Source organism: Salvia hispanica, chromosome 5 (genome assembly GCF_029641045.1).
Source record: "Salvia hispanica isolate PSC_SH4W2 chromosome 5, Shi_PSC_v1, whole genome shotgun sequence".
NCBI lineage: Eukaryota > Viridiplantae > Streptophyta > Magnoliopsida > Lamiales > Lamiaceae > Salvia > Salvia hispanica.
The window spans coordinates 49,585,688-49,605,125 of NC_142696.1; the positions used below are offsets into that span (position 1 = coordinate 49,585,688).

At 37.7% G+C, this 19,438-nt stretch overlaps 3 protein-coding genes and 2 pseudogenes across 8 annotated transcripts; 3 read left to right on the top strand and 2 right to left on the bottom strand.

Annotated features, from left to right (window-relative positions):
- Nucleotides 1–3,037: 3,037 nt before the first annotated feature.
- Nucleotides 3,038–4,283, top strand: LOC125188428 (putative serine/threonine-protein kinase WNK11 pseudogene; annotated as a pseudogene). 3 transcript variants are annotated; one of them, XR_016130614.1, is made up of 2 exons: nucleotides 3,038–3,173; nucleotides 3,264–4,283. The product of XR_016130614.1 is annotated as a putative serine/threonine-protein kinase WNK11 pseudogene, transcript variant X1 (transcript). The 3 variants fall into 3 exon arrangements; XR_016130615.1 differs by having other exon boundaries at nucleotides 3,069–3,173; nucleotides 3,240–4,283; XR_016130616.1 differs by having other exon boundaries at nucleotides 3,070–3,173; nucleotides 3,245–4,283.
- A 76-nt stretch (nucleotides 4,284–4,359) lies between these two features.
- Nucleotides 4,360–11,323, bottom strand: LOC125188427 (golgin Putative 1). Of its 2 annotated transcripts, none has more exons than XM_048085261.2 (21): nucleotides 10,946–11,323; nucleotides 10,470–10,547; nucleotides 10,292–10,341; nucleotides 9,561–10,184; nucleotides 9,386–9,448; nucleotides 8,576–8,653; nucleotides 8,263–8,466; nucleotides 7,739–7,795; nucleotides 7,587–7,661; nucleotides 7,378–7,449; nucleotides 6,840–6,902; nucleotides 6,595–6,693; nucleotides 6,058–6,129; nucleotides 5,862–5,930; nucleotides 5,688–5,735; nucleotides 5,515–5,610; nucleotides 5,348–5,424; nucleotides 5,175–5,220; nucleotides 4,984–5,088; nucleotides 4,821–4,865; nucleotides 4,360–4,747 (listed from the first exon to the last, which is right to left on the bottom strand). In XM_048085261.2, exons 1-21 carry the CDS (start codon nucleotides 10,971–10,973, stop codon nucleotides 4,676–4,678), a joined length of 2,121 nt encoding a protein of 706 aa, XP_047941218.1. In that variant the 5' UTR covers nucleotides 10,974–11,323; the 3' UTR covers nucleotides 4,360–4,675. The 2 variants fall into 2 exon arrangements, with proteins under 2 accessions (XP_047941218.1, XP_047941216.1); XM_048085259.2 differs by having other exon boundaries at nucleotides 6,058–6,135.
- Nucleotides 11,324–11,823: 500 nt separating this feature from the next.
- On the top strand, nucleotides 11,824–14,193 carry LOC125187196 (Acyl-CoA N-acyltransferases (NAT) superfamily protein). Of its 2 annotated transcripts, XM_048083736.2 has the most exons (7): nucleotides 11,824–12,055; nucleotides 12,445–12,624; nucleotides 12,730–12,801; nucleotides 12,945–13,032; nucleotides 13,451–13,583; nucleotides 13,681–13,719; nucleotides 13,984–14,193. In XM_048083736.2, the coding sequence occupies exons 2-7, from the start codon at nucleotides 12,450–12,452 to the stop codon at nucleotides 14,062–14,064; spliced, it is 588 nt and encodes a 195-aa protein (XP_047939693.2). In that variant the 5' UTR covers nucleotides 11,824–12,055; nucleotides 12,445–12,449; the 3' UTR covers nucleotides 14,065–14,193. The 2 variants fall into 2 exon arrangements, with proteins under 2 accessions (XP_047939693.2, XP_047939696.2); XM_048083739.2 differs by lacking the exon at nucleotides 11,824–12,055 and having other exon boundaries at nucleotides 12,488–12,624; nucleotides 12,735–12,801.
- A 144-nt stretch (nucleotides 14,194–14,337) lies between these two features.
- Nucleotides 14,338–14,991, bottom strand: LOC125187195 (cytochrome b561 and DOMON domain-containing protein At5g47530 pseudogene; annotated as a pseudogene).
- Nucleotides 14,992–15,937: 946 nt separating this feature from the next.
- LOC125187065 (cytochrome b561 and DOMON domain-containing protein At5g47530-like) lies at nucleotides 15,938–18,215 on the top strand. The gene is made up of 4 exons (XM_048083576.2): nucleotides 15,938–16,603; nucleotides 16,815–17,357; nucleotides 17,429–17,683; nucleotides 17,769–18,215. Exons 1-4 carry the CDS (start codon nucleotides 15,977–15,979, stop codon nucleotides 18,063–18,065), a joined length of 1,722 nt encoding a protein of 573 aa, XP_047939533.1. The 5' UTR covers nucleotides 15,938–15,976; the 3' UTR covers nucleotides 18,066–18,215.
- The last annotated feature ends 1,223 nt before the right edge of the window (nucleotides 18,216–19,438 follow it).

Below are 19,438 nucleotides of genomic sequence, written 5' to 3' on the forward strand. Positions count from 1 at the left end.
GAAGGGCTAAGTTTGACCTGAAACAGTTGAATGAATAAAAATCAAAAGAAAAGTAAGTCACAATTTATGCTCTGAAATGAAAGCCCTCAATCAATATACAGGTATTGAATTTTAACCAGGAATTATAAAATGATTCCGAAAAGGCTGAATTCACAACGAAAGAAAGAAGTTGCAAAGATAAAACAGTTGAAGTAAGCATTTACGCAAATACATAAGCTGAAACAAACCAAATTTCTCTCATACGCACAAAAAAAGCAAAGAATTCAAGGTACAAGTGGGAGAAAATAAACCCCTAAATCTGAAGGCGAGAGGCGTGAATTAGAAATAGGACGATGGTTAACCGAAAATCGTCAATTGAAAGGAGAGTTACCTGAGGTAATATCATCCACGGCGGCGGCGATGCGGTGGCGGAAGAGGTTTTAAGGTGGTGGAAGTGGCATAATTCAGCAAGGGAAGGAAAGCAGAGGAATTGACTTGGACCAAGCACCATGAGAGAGGAAGTATTATGCGTACACTTGTCGTATCTATAGACTATTGACTATAGCCTATATAGTTCACATAACATATTACACTGAAACCACAACGACCAAATTTTATGATGTATTAGAATTGAATATTTAAATGAAATTTGGTTCCCTCTAAATTGATTTTAGTATAAATTGATTTTAGTATAGATTTAACTATGAGCACAATATAAATTTTATTTTATCTTAGTAGTATTACGTTAAAAATATACAAAAATCTCCTTGGAATAAACATAGGGATCGATTTTCTCATGAATAAGAAATAATTGGACTTTGGATTTAATTTGGATAATTATCTCAAGCAAATAATTAAATCCAAGAATAAATTCAAATATCCTAGCATATCTTACCATATCTTCTACTTTTCTCCAAGATTTCTTCATCTTTTGAGAAGAATTCAAGTCGAAGCCTCAAAAATTATTGAAGAATCAAGTATCTACTTTGTTTCTACCGTTCGTTCTATCGAGAAAATGTATTTTTATATTAATCTTTTCTCATCTAACCGATAAATCGGTGTTCTTGAACTCTCATGCATATAGATTGAGCGAAAAGGAGAAACAATTGATGAATATGAAGTGATGTGCGTGCGTGTGTGCATCGGTATGCGTGTGTGTGCGTGTGTTCGTGTGCGTGCGTGTGAGATGTGTTGAAGAACACTCATGCGTGACAGATTTTGATGATGGATCTGGAGTTGTGGTGCGAATAAAAAGTGATATGATAATCATGCCTTGATTTTGAATGGTGATATTAAAACGAACTGATGGGAAAAAGGAAATGTTGGGAACATGCATGATTTTTGAATCAATTATTGAGACTTATTTGTGATACGCATAAATTAAAGGTGATAACTCACGCTATCGGCGTGATAGCAAGAGGAAGAGCGTACTTGTGATCTAAGGAGTCGAGGTGGGCTTTATTCACTAAACTCTTTTATTACCAAAATAATGATTATGGTGTTATAAGGGTGGTTTAAAACGTTATGTCATACTTGTGATTCTTTTGATTATGTTGTGTGCATGATGCCTAGTTTGTGAGTCCGCTCCATTAGGCTATAGGGCTATATAAACGAATTCGGGTTCATCTCATAATAAGAGTCATATTTTATTATTTCGGTCCGTCTCATAATAAGAGTCTCATTTCACTTTTACTATAAATGGTAAGTAGGTTTCACGTTCTACTGACTCATCTTACTCACATCTATTATAAAACTAATATAAAAGGTGGACATCATATTCTACTCACATCTATTATAAAACTAATATAAAAAGTAGTCATCATATTCTACTAACATTTTCAACCTTACTATTCTTTATATTTTTTAAAATCCATGTCCACACCAAATATGACTCCGATTATAGGACGAAGGGAGTAATACATTAAATAAAATTCATAAAATTCAAAACTCAATTTGTTATTTTATTTATTTATTTGAAGTTATAGACGAAAGCTTTGATAATAGTGGGCGTTATGGTCATTAGCGTACTTGGTTTGTCTTAACCTTAGTACCGTAAGACTGTCTCAGGGTACGTTGACAATGCGTTAGACATTTTTTGTTGTTATTTTGTCATTTGTTGATATTTTCTAATAATTCAGATCATAGTTTAAAATTAGTATAATATTTAGAGTTTGCATTTGATTACATTCCCACCGTCTCATCACAGTTCAGATCTAAAAGTTCGTGTCAAACTCCCACTTGATACAACCTATTTATGCATGATGATGCATCGACACTTGATTATGAGCATGAGCATGAGCTGGTTTATGCCCATCTACCTACAAAGGCGATTTTGCATCTTAAAAATTACTCCAAGTCTCAAACTATATAAAACTCTCCTGCTTTCACATGCCCAACTACAACTACAACTGCAATCTACAGAAAGCTAACAAGAAGGGAATCAATTCATGCATTTGTTTTCATTTGTTTTGCAGAGATATTTGCGTATGCATGGGAATGTCATGAATCGCCATGGCTTTTGCAGTTAGTTTCGTCTTCATAAATGTAATATACATATATATATATATGTATTACTCCTATTATATTGTCTATAAATTTCAACGCTTTCATTAATGATGTCACATGTTGGTCTAGAGTCTCTAGACCCACCTAGCTGTTCAACTGTGTTACAAATCACACCACATTCAAGGAATATAAATCACACTCCTAGTAGATATTTAAACAAGCAACTAACTCTGTTTTCTTTTTTTACTTGATTCTGGAATAAAGAGAAATTAGAGCCGTATGGGCTTCTATTAAGCTAACATGCATACGGTAGAAAAAAGAGAAGTCAATATCGTGCAAGTTGTAACAAGAATATAATACTCATGCTTCTCTAAATTAGGCTCTGAGTATTGGCTTAGCATTTAATTAAATGAGAATTAAGTAATATACCAGCCCATGCACACAACCCAAATCGTACGGCACACAACTTGGATTAATAGTAAGTCAATAATTAATTAATTACACCATGATCCCGTGTTGCAGCAACAATCAAAATCAATCTCTATTCTACTATATATAGGCCACACTTTGATACGTCTCTTTTCTGCAGCTTCAGCTTCTCTCGTCTATATTCATGCTTCCGTTCCAAGCTACTTCATCAATTTGTTTTGCGAAATCTCTCTATTCTTCAAGCTGCAGTAAGATCTAAGGTAAGATTTAGCCATGTATATGAGGATGATTATGCATTTCTGCCTAATAAATCAAACCTTGATTAGCCTAGCCGATTAATTAAAACCTAGGAATCGATGGGGCCGACAAAGAGCAGCAGCGTAGAAGAAGATGATTGCGAGAAGGAATTAGAGGAGGAGGAGGCGTTCGTGGAGGTTGATCCATCGGGGCGATTCGGGAGATACAGTGAGCTTTTAGGCTGTGGAGCAGTGAAAAAGGTGTACCGCGCATTCGATCAGCGTGAGGGAAGAGACGTTGCCTGGAATCAAGTTCGTCTACGAAGCTTCAGCAGCGATCCATCTGTAATCATCCGATTGCGCTCCGAGATCGAGCTTCTCAAAAACTTGAAGCATCAAAACATCATATTCCTCTACCATTTCTGGAAAGATGTGGAGCACAACACTCTCAATTTCATCACCGAGGCCTGCGCTTCTGGCAATCTCAGAGACTACAGGAAGAAGCATCGCCATGTTTCCATCAAGGCGCTTAAGAAATGGGGGGTTCAGATTCTCCGAGGTTTGGATTATCTGCACACTCATGACCCCTGCATCATCCACCGAGACTTGAATTGCAGCAACATTTTCATCAATGGCAATGTGGGGAAGGTCAAGATCGGGGATTTGGGGCTGGCCGCCGTGGTGGGAGAGAGCCACGCTGCGCATTCCATGATAGGCACGCCAGAGTACATGGCGCCCGAGCTGTATGAGGAGGACTACACAGAGCTCGTTGATATATACTCATTTGGGATGTGCTTGTTGGAGATGGCCACGTGTGAGATACCCTACAGCGAGTGCGATAGCCTCGGGAAGATATACAGGAAGGTCACGGCCGGGGTGATGCCCCGGGCCATGGCCGACCTTCACGACCATGAGCTCAAGGCCTTCGTTGAGAGGTGCGTGGGGAGGCCGAGGGATAGGCCCTCAGCTGCCCAGCTGCTCAAGGATCCATTTCTTGCTGATGTTGTGGATGATGATATTGAGGATGAACTTTGAAGGGTGGGTGGGGTGTGTTTTTAAATAAAATGATCTCTGTAATCTTGAATTCAGATAGATATGACTTGAAACAAAATGATCAGTTCTGGCTTAAATCCATATATTTTTCCACAAAAGCAAGAAACCCACAACTAATTGTTTTTACCTTTCACTAATACATTTGACACTCTACATATACATGTCGTGCTTCTTCAACATAAATTGGAAACACCCAGCAAATGCAATGGGTTAAATTTCCAGTTCACATTTACGGATGGATATATAGTCAAGAATTCTAAGAATAATACTCCTATATCATATACCTCTCGGATAGCACACAAATTCATCTTTCACTACCGAAACAAAAAAAAAAAGATGTGGATCATATACATCTTCAATGTTGAGCAATTCCTGTTAGTGACAAAACCTAGTTTAGTGTAAGAATCAGCAGAACAATTGCCATTAGATATTCTTGGCAACTCAAAGCAAACAATGTCCAGCAAGGCAGCAGCTCAACGTGATGTCCGGTTAAATAATCTCATAGATTCTTCGACTTCATTAGGTGTATTGTTATCAGCTTGTACCTGCACGACACACGGTAGTTATGATCACATAAGATATCACTGCTTATAGTTTGGATTAAGCAGATTTACATACCTGAAGGCGATGCAAGAGGTACATCAAGAAGAGATGCACAAAAACCTGCCAGCATCATCACATAGTTATCATTAGAAAAGGCTTGAGTAAGAAAATGAAACATACAGCTAATTTTGCTAGAGAACAAGATCAATAAATCAAAGATTCAGTTAAATCTTCACACCAGATAGAACATTAGGATAATGCGAGCTTTCGGATACCGCCACAAGAATCTTGTTGCCCTAGCAGCCCCAGTGTCTAATATATTTGCTGCCCTCTGCAACTGCAACTGGAATTGCTCGGAAGATTCAGATTTCAGAGTATCACGTGGTAATCTGGATGAGCAAACACTTTTGGAAGCAAAATAATACATACCTGTAAGCTTGCTCCAGCCATTTGGCGATGATGCAAGGGCAGAGGTCTGAATTTAGAATACGAGATTAGACTAAGGGAGGGAATAAGAATTTAACATCTAGGTTCTAAGTAAATATTTATGGCATTGCGCCTCAAGCAATCCAGTTATGTTGCATTAATGAGGACACACGTACTCGAGTGTTTTCATGTCAGCATCATCTTCCCAAGAGGATGATGCACGGCGAGAAACTCTGTTCCTTTCAGCTTCTAACTGTTTAAAGAGTTGATACATTTCAAAATTAAATAAGATATCTGGGAAGAGTGTGGGGGGAAACAAATGCAGCATAAACCGAGTTGAGACCTGTGCTTCCTGAAGACGCTTGACTTCCTTTTCCAACTGAAACTCAGCTGCTGCTTTTTCACTGGACATAGTTTCAAGTTGTGTTTGCTTGTAATACTGGAAATGAATGCAATAGTCTGATATCAAGCAAATTGTCAAGGTCCAGAGGTAGCCAATAACATGACAAAAATTACCAATAAATCAGTTAGCTCGCGGTAACGTTTTTCCAGTTCCATGTGTTCCTGCTCAAAAACATGCACAACGTCATTTCAAAACCGAATGACAAGCTTAAGATATGAGATCAATATAAATAAACAATACAATGCAAAATTATGTAAAGAAGAGCTGCACAAATAGATTAGGGTTACCTGACGTGAGTAGTGCTCAGCATCCCTCTTGATGGCAGCCATTTCAACCCTCATCTTCTGCACTTCAGCCTGTACAATTGATACAATAAACAATTACTACTACCAATATGTCCGATCTTAACACCTTCTGTAGTTCTACGTTAAATACTAGAACAAATTATCAATAGCAAAAGAATACAAATAATAATCAACTTGCCTCCATTGAAGAAAGTTTGCTCTCAGCCTCTCTCTGACTTTGACGTGCACGCTCCACTTCCTCTTGCCACGCCTGCACCTTCATGTTAAGAAGATCAAATCAGCTATACACTTGAGGGACAAGGGAACAGGAAAAGAAGAAAGAACTGCGTTTTCCTGATTGATCATTGAAGAACTATAACTTATCAGGTTTTAGTTTGTAGTAGAGACAAGCTTAGGCATACTATTACAAAGACATCTCTGCTAACTTGACTACCAGGAAAAGATTGATGGAAAGATCCGTAATATGCTCTTATCAGATACAATCATTTCTTGTTTTTAGACATATCCTCAATACATAGGCGATCTTAACTATACTCAGTTGTTTGGACAGTCAGATTTCATACATAGACGCCTATGGTCCTTGGCACCCTCTTTACAATACTAACTTAACAATGGTCCCATTTGATTACAATGATCCCATTTTTAATAACATGTCATTGCAGCTAATTTCTGGCTAAGTGATATGATAAGAAGATCCAACTATAGCTTTTTGAACCTGAATTGCTTGATTTGCATCTTCAGGAGCTTTTTTTTGCCCACGGCGAACACGAGCTTCCATGTCTTGCAGCTCTTGATTCAGGGAAGCACATTCAACCTATTACCACATGTAAAAGTTATAGAAATATTAACTCAGTAATTTGATTCACTTCCCTCTTTCACTTCAAGACTGGGCAGAAAAAGGGCAAGAACAAGAATAGAAGCAAAATGTCCATACATATGAAGAAAAAGTAAAGCCATTACCTCAAGAAGAGCTACCTTCTGCTCAAGGTCTGCTGCTTTTGAAGCCCTATCATCAGCTGCTCTCTGATGAATAAATAGGTACACATGCAAAAGGGTTTTCTTGTTAGTTGTTACCAACATAAATTTTACAAATATTCAGAGCCTATTTTCCAGTACATTTGTACAATGGAGATGCTGTTGATTATTGGCTAGATTTAATATACTACTCCCTCCATCCCATTACATGTGAGACATTTCTTTTGGGCACATGCTTTTAGGAGTTTAAAAAAAGTAGGAGAGAAATAATAAGAGAGATGAGAATTAAGAGAGAGAAAGAGTGTTGCCTTTTGCCCTAAAAGGAAATGTCTCACTTATAGTGGGACGGCCTAAAAAGGAATACGCCTCACTTGTAATGGGATGCAGGGAGTACATTAGTCTACCAAGTTACATCACAACCCCCTCCTGTTAACTAAAAAATGAAATAGATAAAAAGACAAGAAAGATGGGGCAACAGATTTATATAGATGATATTTACAAGGAATATCATGTGTTGCAGTACCTGAGTTTTGACTAATGCTGTAGATGCCTCAATTGCTCTCTGTTCTAATTCTCCTTCCCTTTCTCTAGCTGCCTATTAGTTAAGAGGTTCAGCATGAAATCAACTCTAGAATGTTTGATATATTATTAAGGAACTACAGCAACAGCAGCAGCAGCAACAACAACAACAACAAATGGACACACATGTACAAGAGAAATTTAGAAATAAACCATCTTTGTGGCATTATGTGCAAAACGTTCCTCCTCAGCTCTCCTCTCAGCAGCAGACAGTTCCTCTCTTAGGGCCTGAAATCAGACAGCTTACACTGAACTAAGATCCACCAACCATGCTCCAGAAAATTGGAAGGAGGAGAGAAACTTACTTGCATCATCCTTGTTTCTGTTAATTCTCTATTTCTCATTATAGATTCCATACTTTCCTGGCACATAATGAAGGAAATAACATAAGAAAGAGACTACATACTAGGCAATACATGAAAATAATACATCATCCACGTGATAAAGCAGCATTGCGCATGCGTCCACTAAAATCTAAATACATGAAGTAACAGGAAGAAGAATCATGAGAACAGATATATTGATATCTGGATGGGATTTTCTCAACTTAGGTATTTGATTTATGTTTCCCATGAGTCCTTAAATATTGGCAGTATCCAATATCCATTGACAAGAAGAGTCCCACAATTATGAGGGATATAGCACGCAGATTTATGTGAAATTTGGAGGCTATACGACAATGGTGCACAACTGCAACAAGTTTCTACCTTCCCTCCCTTATCCTATATGGTATTATTTTCACCTTTTGGGTTCAGGTACTTTGCTTCTTCTCTTGGCACAAAAAATGATAATGTACAATCATACTAAGCATTTTAAGATATTAGTTAACCTGAAGTGATGTCAAGTTTCCTTCAGCCAAAGCAGATTTCTTCTTCAGCGCATCAACAGAACTGACAAGTGCCTCAATTTCAGCATTCTTGGCAGATAATGCCTCTACCATATTTGCCTCCACTCTGCTCACCTCTCCTTTAGACGCAGATAGATCTTTCTGAAGCTGCTTTATATGAGCCTCATATGATTTTGTCAGTTCCCTCTGTTTTATTTATGCACAACCACATAGAATGTTACATTCTTTTCAACGCTATATTTAGAAAATGAACAGTTAACTTTTTAGTTATTTCAAGTAGGATTTCATTGTTCACCTCTGCTGTGAGAAGCTCTTCCAACTGAGCATTCTCAGATTTGTACTCTTGCAGGCGTGATGAAAGTCCAGCACAAACCTAACCATGACAACGTTAAGAAAAATTCAATATGTTTGATGTGATGACAAGTCTTTTCTGACTGCTAAACAACACCATTATGTACTATACATGTTACTGACCAATATGATGAATGATTACCCCATCTAAAAAGTTAAAGTAGTATAGAAAAGCTTCACTAGCATTTAATTAATGCGCTCAACATGCTCCCTTATATGTAGACAGGTCACCTTCTGTACTGTACAGGTTGCTGTTTTATAGTACTACCTCCGTCCCCAGTTAGTTGAAACATTTCTTAGGCACGGGGTTTAATAAATTGATTTTAAAGGTTAACGTTGAGAGAGAATAACGTATGAGAGAGAAAGAGAGAGGAAAGTAGGAGAGAGAATAAGGGTTTCCCAAAAAAAAAAGGAAATGACTCAACTACCTTGGAACGGCCCGAAAAGAAATACGACTCAACTACCTTGCGATGGAGGGAGTAACTGATAGTTTTACCAATGTCATATTCATGAATTCATCATGGATTGCTAGACTTTTAAAGTCATAGAACCAAGCAGAGGAAAAGAATTAGCTTAAATAACAAAATATAGGATTGACATGTTAAAAATGTTAATATTCCAATTTTGGAAGGAAGATACTAGAAACTACACAATACAAGCAAGAACATCAAAATATAGGATTGACATGTTAAAAATGTTAATGCTTAAAACAAAGATATCTCTACTTATACATGTAAAACATTTATTTGCTTACCCGAGCTAGCCTAGCTTCCTTTGACTGCCCTGTTGAAATTGCACTTTTAAGTAGTCCTTGAGCCTGTTGAACTAAACTATTAGTCTATACAAAAGCTTCCCTTACCATTTACATGATCACAATCAAGAAATGGGACCAAAACAAGTTCCTTGTCATTTATAATTTCACCACATACCTCTTCTATTTGTTCTTGTACTTTAACTGGTGATTCAACAGTTTCTTGCTCTTGATGCTGCTTGTGCTTGAAATCAGGTTCATTTATCAAATCCACATCCTTGGATAGGGTATCAGCCTTAATTGGTGCATCTTCATGTAGAGTTTGAGATCCAGAAAGTTCAATATTCTTTGAAGAATCCACTTCTTCAGATTTCAATTTTCGATTGAAATCAGAGGAAGGATTGCCATTCACTACATGAGCATCTATAGGGTCATTCAGTGGATTTCCAACAGGGTTAACTACCAATTCTTCCATCATGGGCTCACCATTCAAATTTAAAGCTCTAGATTCTACATCAGTAGATTTTTTTGTATCATCATGATCACCAGTACCTGATGTGGCCTCATTACTAGATATTGTTCCAAGCACAGAAGTCTCAGTTATTGAACCGTCATTATGAGCTTCGGAATGCTCATCAATGTCAACTCTACTAGTAGGAACACCTGGATTACTCTCACTATTTTCAATCAAAGGAGATGGGATATTTTCATCAGGTTCTGCTGGTGATTGTGATGTTTCAGGTATAGTTTGCTCTCTTTCATTATCAGCAGCAGAAGGAGCTTCATTAGATACAAGTTTCTTCTGCAGTTTTAAGAAAATTTTGTTACAAAACTCCAAGATCCTTATACTGTCCACATGTATAATAGTTGCACACTGAACTAATGACACACACACAAAAAAAGTTATACCTTTGCTCTTGCTCTAGCCTTCTTTGCTTGAGATCCTCGCCCATTAGAACCTTTTGAGAAAAAAGGAGGTAAGTCACGAAAAGGAGCAGAACTATCGAAGTGTTTTTTCACAATGATCCATCAATTAAGTCACTAATTACAATTTACAGGGTATGAAAATCAACATATACAGTCATACCTTTGGCAGCAACAGGAAGTTCATCTGGCTTCTCTCCAACTGCTAGCTTCGCCTTTCGGTCCACTACTTCAAATAAATCTGGCAAAAAAACAAGTACGAGTTACAACAATGTGCAGAAAATTTAGATTCCTGTCTAGCAGAACTACGCTCTTCATACAATATTAATCTCAAAAGCTCAAAATAGGAGACAAGCACATCAATTCCAACACAAGCTAAAATCTGATCATGGCATACATATATGCCCAATGCGCAACTTTTCTTCCAAAACATTATTGATTGAGAGCAGCTAAGATAGATCAATTCAATATATTTGGCGCTTCAAGTTTATAAAAAGTTCAACAGAATATTGGGGTTTAGCTCAGATTTACGAGAAATGCACAACGTAGATCAAACCACGATTCCAGCAATGACGCAAATCAACGATACGAATAAATGTGCATCAAACTTGTATATCGATTAGGATAATAAAATCGTACCTTCAGCCGCTTTCAGCCAGGAAGCCATCGAACGAGCGATTACTCAACAAAGACGCCCTACACTATCCGAAACATCAAATCGAGCTAATTCAAAAGGAAGGGGATAGCTCTTAGGGTGGATTTCGCAATCAAATTTTAGGAGATCAATAAAATAATACAGGCGTCGGATATTAAATGGGATCTCAGTTGTCTTTCTATGCGGCGCAACGGCGTGAGTGATTCTGAAATCGCGGGAATCGAACGCCGAATTGTGATGGATTAGCCGACTAGATGAAAACGATGAGTGCAGCAGATTTCTGATTTCTCATCTGCATTGTGTTTCGCCCTTTCTTGAGAAAAATAGAGAGCCTCAGTTACAATATGATTTTAGTTTATTCCCAGACGCAACTGAAGGTGTGTATATAAAGTTCGGTTTCAGATACAGCATAGGTAAATAAACCAATTTTACGATTTGATCTCTACTAAGTTTAGTAGATGCAGTTTATTTTTGAATTAAACTTACATGTATGAATATACAATTGGTATTCTTGCATTGCAAAATACTAGATGAGTCATTTTACCGATTTAGTACTAATTGAATCATTTTATGTAAAAGTCAATTCATTTTTTCTTATTTACTTAGATATTTTACTCTTTCTCACTTTATTCTTTTTTTTATATTTATTTTCTTTTTATTTTTTATTTTATTTTTTAATTTATTTAACTTAGATAACACAATATTTCTTAAATTAAAGGCAAAGTTATCTAACAAATTGTTGGGTTGGTTGTCATCTCCTAATTTTTTAGTCAATTGTCTTAATAATAATAAGTTAATGCTAAAATACTCCTCCTTATTTTGGGTTGGTTTTCCTTTAGTATGTGCATATAAAATTATAGTGCGAAAACAATAGGGGTTGGGCCGCCAAACTAGGAAAGGAGAGAGTATGGATACTCAAGAAATCTAGTGAAAATACCCAAAAGCCCAAGTTACCGGAGTCACCAAAATCACAAACTTTACCGGCAATTTGATCTGAGCTCCCCGGTCCTGCCGAACTGATTAAACACAGATCTATACCCAGTTTTAGCGATCAAGTAATTCTTTAACCACAGCAGCTCCAAAACTGCTTCCTGGTGAGTGACATTTTTTATTTTATTTTTTGAGTTGAAAAACACATTTAGTACTAGTTCTCATTCTAAAATTTATCTTGTGATTCAACTTTTAGCACAACTTATTGGCGGAACAGATAATTTTTTTTTTTCTGGGTTAAGCTGCGCTACTAAGTTGGTGTCGCACATGAACTGTTTGATCTTTTGTCTCACTTAAAATATTAGCTCTTTCTTGATTGCGGAAAAAAAAAATTTCTACAAAAAATGGAGTTTCTTGGCAACTTTAAATTGTTTGGATGAAGCCTTAGCCTCGTAGGTATATCAATAGAGTGTATATAATTACATCCTTACGTGGAGTTGCAATGGAATTTGATTGATCAGTGCTGAAATCCAATGCTTTTTCTTTGGTGCAGGAAGAATGGGGGTGAGTATAGTAGGAGAAAAAGTTATTCTGGTGCCATACATGAAGGATCATGTGCCAAGGTACCATGTTTGGATGCAAGACCCTGCCATCCTCCAAGCCACCGCGTCTGAGCCACTTACACTCGATCAAGAATACGAGATGCAGCTTTCCTGGGTTCAAGACCCCCTTAGTATGAATTTTAGCTTCTCTATCTAGTTAGAAGCTAGTTTGCTTTAGTCATGAATGTCAAATTGCCTGTATGTATTCTAATAGTTTCTTGCTTTATGCTTGGCAGAACAGACTTTTATAGTGCTGGACAAAGAATTAGTGGCTGGAGAGTTCATCCATGGGGAACCCCATACTGATGGTCATTTTACTCACTTTATAATTACTCACTTAGTAAAACCATTTTAGCCCTTCAGAGAGGTGTGAGATGTGGAGTAGTACATTTAGGGGTTCACATTAGTGCATAGAATGGCATCCTAACTTTATGTTGTGATTTTTTTTCAGCTATGGTTGGTGATGTGAATATATTTATGAACGACATTGATGATTCTCTGATAGCAGAGGTAGAAATTATGATCGCGGAACTAAAAAGGTACCATTCTGTAATAATTTTATCCTTTTCATCAAGCCTCATTGTCATGTAGTATATATATATATATTTAATATTTGAAGTTTTTATGCACCCATTTTTGAAGCTCTAGATCGATACACTTAGTGGAGTGTAACATAACTACTACTGCTGAATATAAATGATATATATATATATATATATATATATATATATATATATTTAATATTTGAAGTTTTTATGCACCCATTTTTGAAGCTCTAGATCGATACACTTAGTGGAGTGTAACATAACTACTACTGCTGAATATAAATGTGTTAATGAAACTTTTCAAGTTTTGGTTAGTGTCAGGAGTGAACATAGAGTTAATTAACATGCCTTAGTTCAAGTGCCTATGCACGATTTAGCTCAAAATTTTCATCATTGGATTCTTCTTTCACAGTCGCGGCAAAGGACTAGCAAAAGAGTCAATCTTGCTGATGATAGCCTTTGCAGTCAAGAATTTTGGCATCCACATCTTTCGTGCAAAAATAGGTTTATCAAATGAAGCTTCACTGAGACTATTCAAAAAGCTGGTGAGTGACTTCACTCTTCCGCTTTCTCATTTACACACACACTCATATGTATTCCACACAAGGACGTGTGACTAACCACTTCACACTTTTCCTACAGGGCTTCATGGAAACTTCTTGCAGTGAGATCTTCAAAGAGGTAAGTATGCCATCCTTTTGTAGTAATAAGCAATTCCGTTATGTAGTTTTTGACTCCAAAAGCACCGCTTTGTTGGATTAAAGTATTGTTATTTATCCTTAAACTAATCATAGTCATGCACAGAAAGGCTCATTCCTGAGCTAGCTCCTAACTTTCTGTGCTTCGTCTCTGTTCTAGAGTTTCGTCTCTGAGTAGGCTTGAACATTTTGTAATGACCTCTGTTCTGTTGTGCTGATGCCTAAATATATATTCTGTGCTTCACAGGTTACGCTGGAATTACCAATAACGGAATTGAAGAGGGAGGAACTGCATCAGTTATTAGCCAATGCTGCAACTCACTTTTGACCCTTCAATATATGTCATTCTTGTGGCAAGATACAATGTTTTTTATATCTATTTATCATGGTTTATATTCTTAGACTAACTCTTCTGGGTTTAATAAATTATTACTAAATGCAATTCCCCTCATTTTCACGTGTTTCTCTTTCTCTTTTATCAAGTGTAACCATAGGTGATATCATATACCCGAAATTCTTGTACTCAAATGAAAATGAATAATATATTCAATAGTTTATAACAGAGGATTCTGTGGCAAATGATTGATAAAGAGTAAGATGATCATGTTCTCTCTCTTTCTCTATTCCTTGTTTTATTTTTTAGGCAGTAAATCTGTGATAGGAAGTTGATAGTCCCCATAGACTGAAGATGAGGCGGTGACGTGGAATGAATCTGAGGAATGTTGCTGGAAACAGAGGCTCCAGCCTGCCAAACATGATTGACAACGCTTCCATTTAGCAGGAGGCCAACTGCGGCATATATTATCATCTCATTTCCTACATATTCTGCGGATATGTTTGAGACAGGTAGACTGATCTGGGCAGGGAGCATAGAGGGGTTGTAGCTGGCTATGGCGGTCGTGTAAACCCTCATGGTGCCATTGGAAGTCCGGAAAGCTACCAAGGCTTGTGAGCCAACCATGCCGGAGCTGGTGGGGTTGATGGCCCACGCGATCCATCCCTTGGGGACTTGCTTAGCCCTGTAGGCTATGGAGACTCGAGCGAGAGATGGGGAGTAGTTCCAGTGCAGGTGGGCTTCTAGAGAGGGGAGGTGAGTGCAGGAGGTGAACACTCTGTTGGATGAGAATGTGTGGTTGTGGCATGAGAGAGAAGATGATGAGGAGAGAGAATTAGTAGCAGCAAAATTGTTGAGCATGAGATTGAGGAAGAGGAGAAAAAGTGAGGCCATGGGTGTTTATTGCATGTTTGCATGGGATGGGGCATGGGGTTTGGTTGTGTGTGGATTTATATGCAAGAATTTTATGTGATTAGGAAGAGAGCAGGTTTTTAGTGTGGAATGTGGTGATCATTAGTAGGTTTGCAGTTGTTGCTCCACAAGTCATGAATCCTGATTTCTTTTCTTTTTCGTTTCTTTGATATAACTTGGGCCAGGCTTTGGTTAGTTATTCTTATCACTTCAACTTATAAAAGGCCCAACAATATACAGTATGGGAAGCCCACTAATAAAAGTAATTTGGGCCGGGCTTTAATAATTCAATCTTATCACTTTCACTTATAAAAGGCCTAACAGCGAACAGATTAGAAAGCCCACTGATAAGGAAGGAAACTTGGGCTGGGTTTTGGGTATTCACTCAATTTTAAATTGATCCTTTGAGAGAAAATTCCCGAAACAAGATCAATGAATTGCGATTAAATAATTATAAATTTATTCATGTAATGAAGACTATAAAATATATTACAGTACTCCATTATATCAATAACTTATGATTAGAGGCGTGTAAACGGTCAATGAGGTGCAAAACTATGAGTGGCAAACGGTGCATAAAACTAATTTAACTTTATAATTTGAATTTATATACCGAAAAGTAAGCATTTGTGGTAATGAGAATCCCAACTGGGATGTGAGACGGCGAGGTGAATTCACATTATGACAAGGACAAGCCCATAATTTGCCAAGTCATAGTAAGATATAGACAAAGTAAAAGTTTCAAAGCAATGGAGAAGTAGTTGGATAGGTGGGCCAATAGGAAAGCTTTCAAGTTCAAGTAAAAGAAAAGGAGAATAGTCTCCGAATTCATGTTTCCTCTCTCCTTCCCTCCTGTCTCTATGGTTGAAGAAGTCAAGAGTATCCCAAGTCTTTACCTACACACGCCTACTTTTCTCCCATTCAGATTCTCCAGTTTCTATAAAATTCAGAATTCTCCACAATATAATTAAAATCACATAGAAAAAGAGAGAATATGAAAATGGGCAGTGTCCTCTTGTTCTCCGTCATGTTGTTCATTCTGGTGGCGGCATCCAATGCTCAAAACTGCTCCAGCATAGCATTCTCCAACGGCAGACGCTACGGCAACTGCAACTCTCTCCCCGTCTTAGATTCCTCCATCCACTGGAACTACCACCAGAACAACCGCACCGCCGACATCGCCTACCGCCACACGCAAATCAACTCCTCCAACTGGGTTGCATGGGCCCTCAATCCCACGGGCTCCCGCATGCTCGGAGCTCAGGCCTTGGTCGCCTTAGTCGAAGCAGGAGGCACCGTCCGTCCCTACACCGCCCCCATATCCAGCTACACCACCGGACTGCAAGAGGGAAACCTGAGCTTCCGAGTTCCCTCTCTTAACGCTGAATTCGTCAACGACACTCAGATCATCATATACGCAACTATCGAGCTTCCGCAGGGAACCGCCACCAGCTTTTCTCACCTCTGGCAGCACGGCGACGTCTCCGGAACAAACCTCCTTCAGCACCCCCTCACTGCTGATCACACCAGCTCGCGAGGGACTATTGATTTTGCTCCGGAGGCAGCCGCTGCACCACCGACCACAACCACAACCACAACCACAACCACAACCACAACAAATGTAAGTAGTACTAGTAGTTAGCCTTTAATACACTATTTTGAACCATCAAAATCGTATTCATAAATACTTAACTCAATTGTCATTTAAAAACTTTTCTATAATGATAGTACGTAGATCACTAAAAATACTAGCATAGTAATTTTCTTGAAAAAATAAAATCAAAATTAATACTCGTAGATAATTTATAAATTGATTACTACTTCTACTACAGAACTGCCCGCCGCATAGTTTCTCAAACGGGAGGACATTCTCTGCGTGCAACGCCCTTCCCGTCCTCAACTCCTTCCTTCACTGGAACTACCACGACGGCAACAACTCCGTGGACATAGCCTACCGTCACACCGGAGTCAGCCGCTCCAACTGGGTGGCGTGGGCCCTCAATCCCACCGGGAACAACATGATCGGAGCGCAGGCCTTGGTGGCTTTCTTCAACTCCAGCGGTGAGCTCCACGCCTACACCTCTCCGATCACCAGCTACACCACCTTACTGCAAGAAGGAGAATTGAGCTTCCGCGTGCCTGTCATATCCGCCGAATTCATCGCCGGCGATCAGATCATCATATACGCTACTCTCAATCTTCCTGCTGGGGCTACCACCTTCACTCAGCTGTGGCAGCACGGCCCCGTCTCCAACGGCATCCCTCGCGAGCATTCCACCAGCGGAGACAACGTCAGGTCCATCGGTAACATTAATTTCGCCACCGGAGCCAGCACGCCCGCGGCCGCAGGAGGATCCAGACAGCGTAAAAGAAATGTGAGTATTTATGAGTGGAGTATCATTTTAGTGGATGAGTAGTTAGTAAATGTTTTATACTATATATGTAGGTTCATGGGGTGTTAAATGTGGTGAGTTGGGGAATGTTGATGCCAATGGGAGCCATGGCGGCCAGGTATTTGAAGGTGTTCAAATCAGCCAATCCCGCGTGGTTTTACATCCACGTCACCTGTCAGGCTTCCGCCTACATTGTTGGTGTTGCCGGCTGGGGCACCGGCATCAAACTCGGCAGCGACTCTGTAGGAGTCCAGCATAACGTTCATAGAAACATTGGGATCACCCTCTTTGCTCTCGGAACACTTCAGGTTCAATTATTGTTGATCACTACCTACTCTATCACTACTCACTACTCACCTCGTATTAATATACTATATGCTTATTATACTCCAGGTTTTTGCCCTGCTTTTGAGGCCCAAGCCCGACCACAAGTATCGATTCTACTGGAATATTTACCACCAAGCCATAGGATATGCTGTGATCAGCCTTAGCATTGCCAACATTTTCGAAGGCTTAGACATTTTGGACCCAGAGAAAAAATGGAAAAATGCATATATCGGGGTGTTGATATTTTTGGGTGTTTGTGTTGCTGTATTGGAAGCATTTACATGGTACCTTGTGATCAAGAGGAAAAGGGTCGATAAGCAATCTCACCACGTAACTAACGGAGTCAATGGATACCAAGCTTGATTTGGAATCATTTTTTTTTTTTTTTGTAGACTACTATTTTGTTATTCATTTGCCATGTACAATCACATAGAGGGACATACATTTGTACTTTTCCTTTTTGCTCTTTGTAGTACTATTCCAGGATATTTATTCACTTATGATTTTGATTCACACCTAACCCTATTACTTTTATTTATTTAATTTGATATATTAATGTGCAAGCTTTTCTAGTCAACCAACACACCGACCGCGTCTAATTACTCGACATTAATTCCCATTTATTATAGCTACGGTCAACGTTTCTCTATTTTTCTAATTCAGTGGATTATGATATCATGCCGACATAATCAGAAATCATCAAATCGCACTCCGTCAACTTATATTTTCGACATTAATGTGGAAATTTGATTAGATAAAATTATGTACTTACGACGTAGTACTACTAGTACTACATAAAAGTGAATATCCATTCGGATTGAGTCAAAGAAAAGACGGACGAGATTAACCATGTCGCACCTCTAAATTAATTATTTTATTAGTATTTATTTGTAAAATAAATTTTATTACAATACAATATACATGATATAGTAGTAATATTTACTGAAAAAAGGAAATTTTTAAAAATTATATATATACCTTTCTTTTTAAAATTTTCAACTCTTATAATTATTTTATCTAATAAAAGATATTAAATTTTAAAAATAATTATATACTTTAATTTGATGCAATAAACTCTTGATATTATTTATGAAAACAAAGTAAAGCATATAAAGTAAAAATTCAAGGAGAATATAAAGTGACTACCCAAAAGTAGAAATTGTTCAAAATGAGACATAAAGAAGAATAAACGCAAAATGAAAATTAAAGTCGACTTTGGTAATGAACTTAAGCCGAAACGTTGGTGGCTTGGGCCCTAAATAGCGTTTTCATTTAGAAAAACCTATTTAACCCTAACCATTTAAAATCTTTTATATTTTAATTTAATAAAATTAAATCTTAAATATCCAAAAATAATCACTTATCATTATTAAATACTTAAAATTTATCTAAACTAAACTTTAATCCAAGTCTATTAAATTTAATAATTTACCTCTATGATTTAATATTTAAATCATTTAGGATTTTTCTTAAATAAAATAAATCAGTCTATCACAATCCTAACTTTATAATTTCTGTACTCAATTAACTATAATTATCTATACCTATAATTACTTAAGATATTATCTAGTAGGATAATTAAATTTCATTATCTTTCATTAATTCCATGATTTAAGAATATTTCATAGTTTCATATATGTGTCTTAAGCATAGTATTGAAATTGATATCCAAGAGAGAAGAGGAAGAAGACATTGTAGGAGAATTGTTTTCTTTTTTTCGTATTTCATCGTTTGGA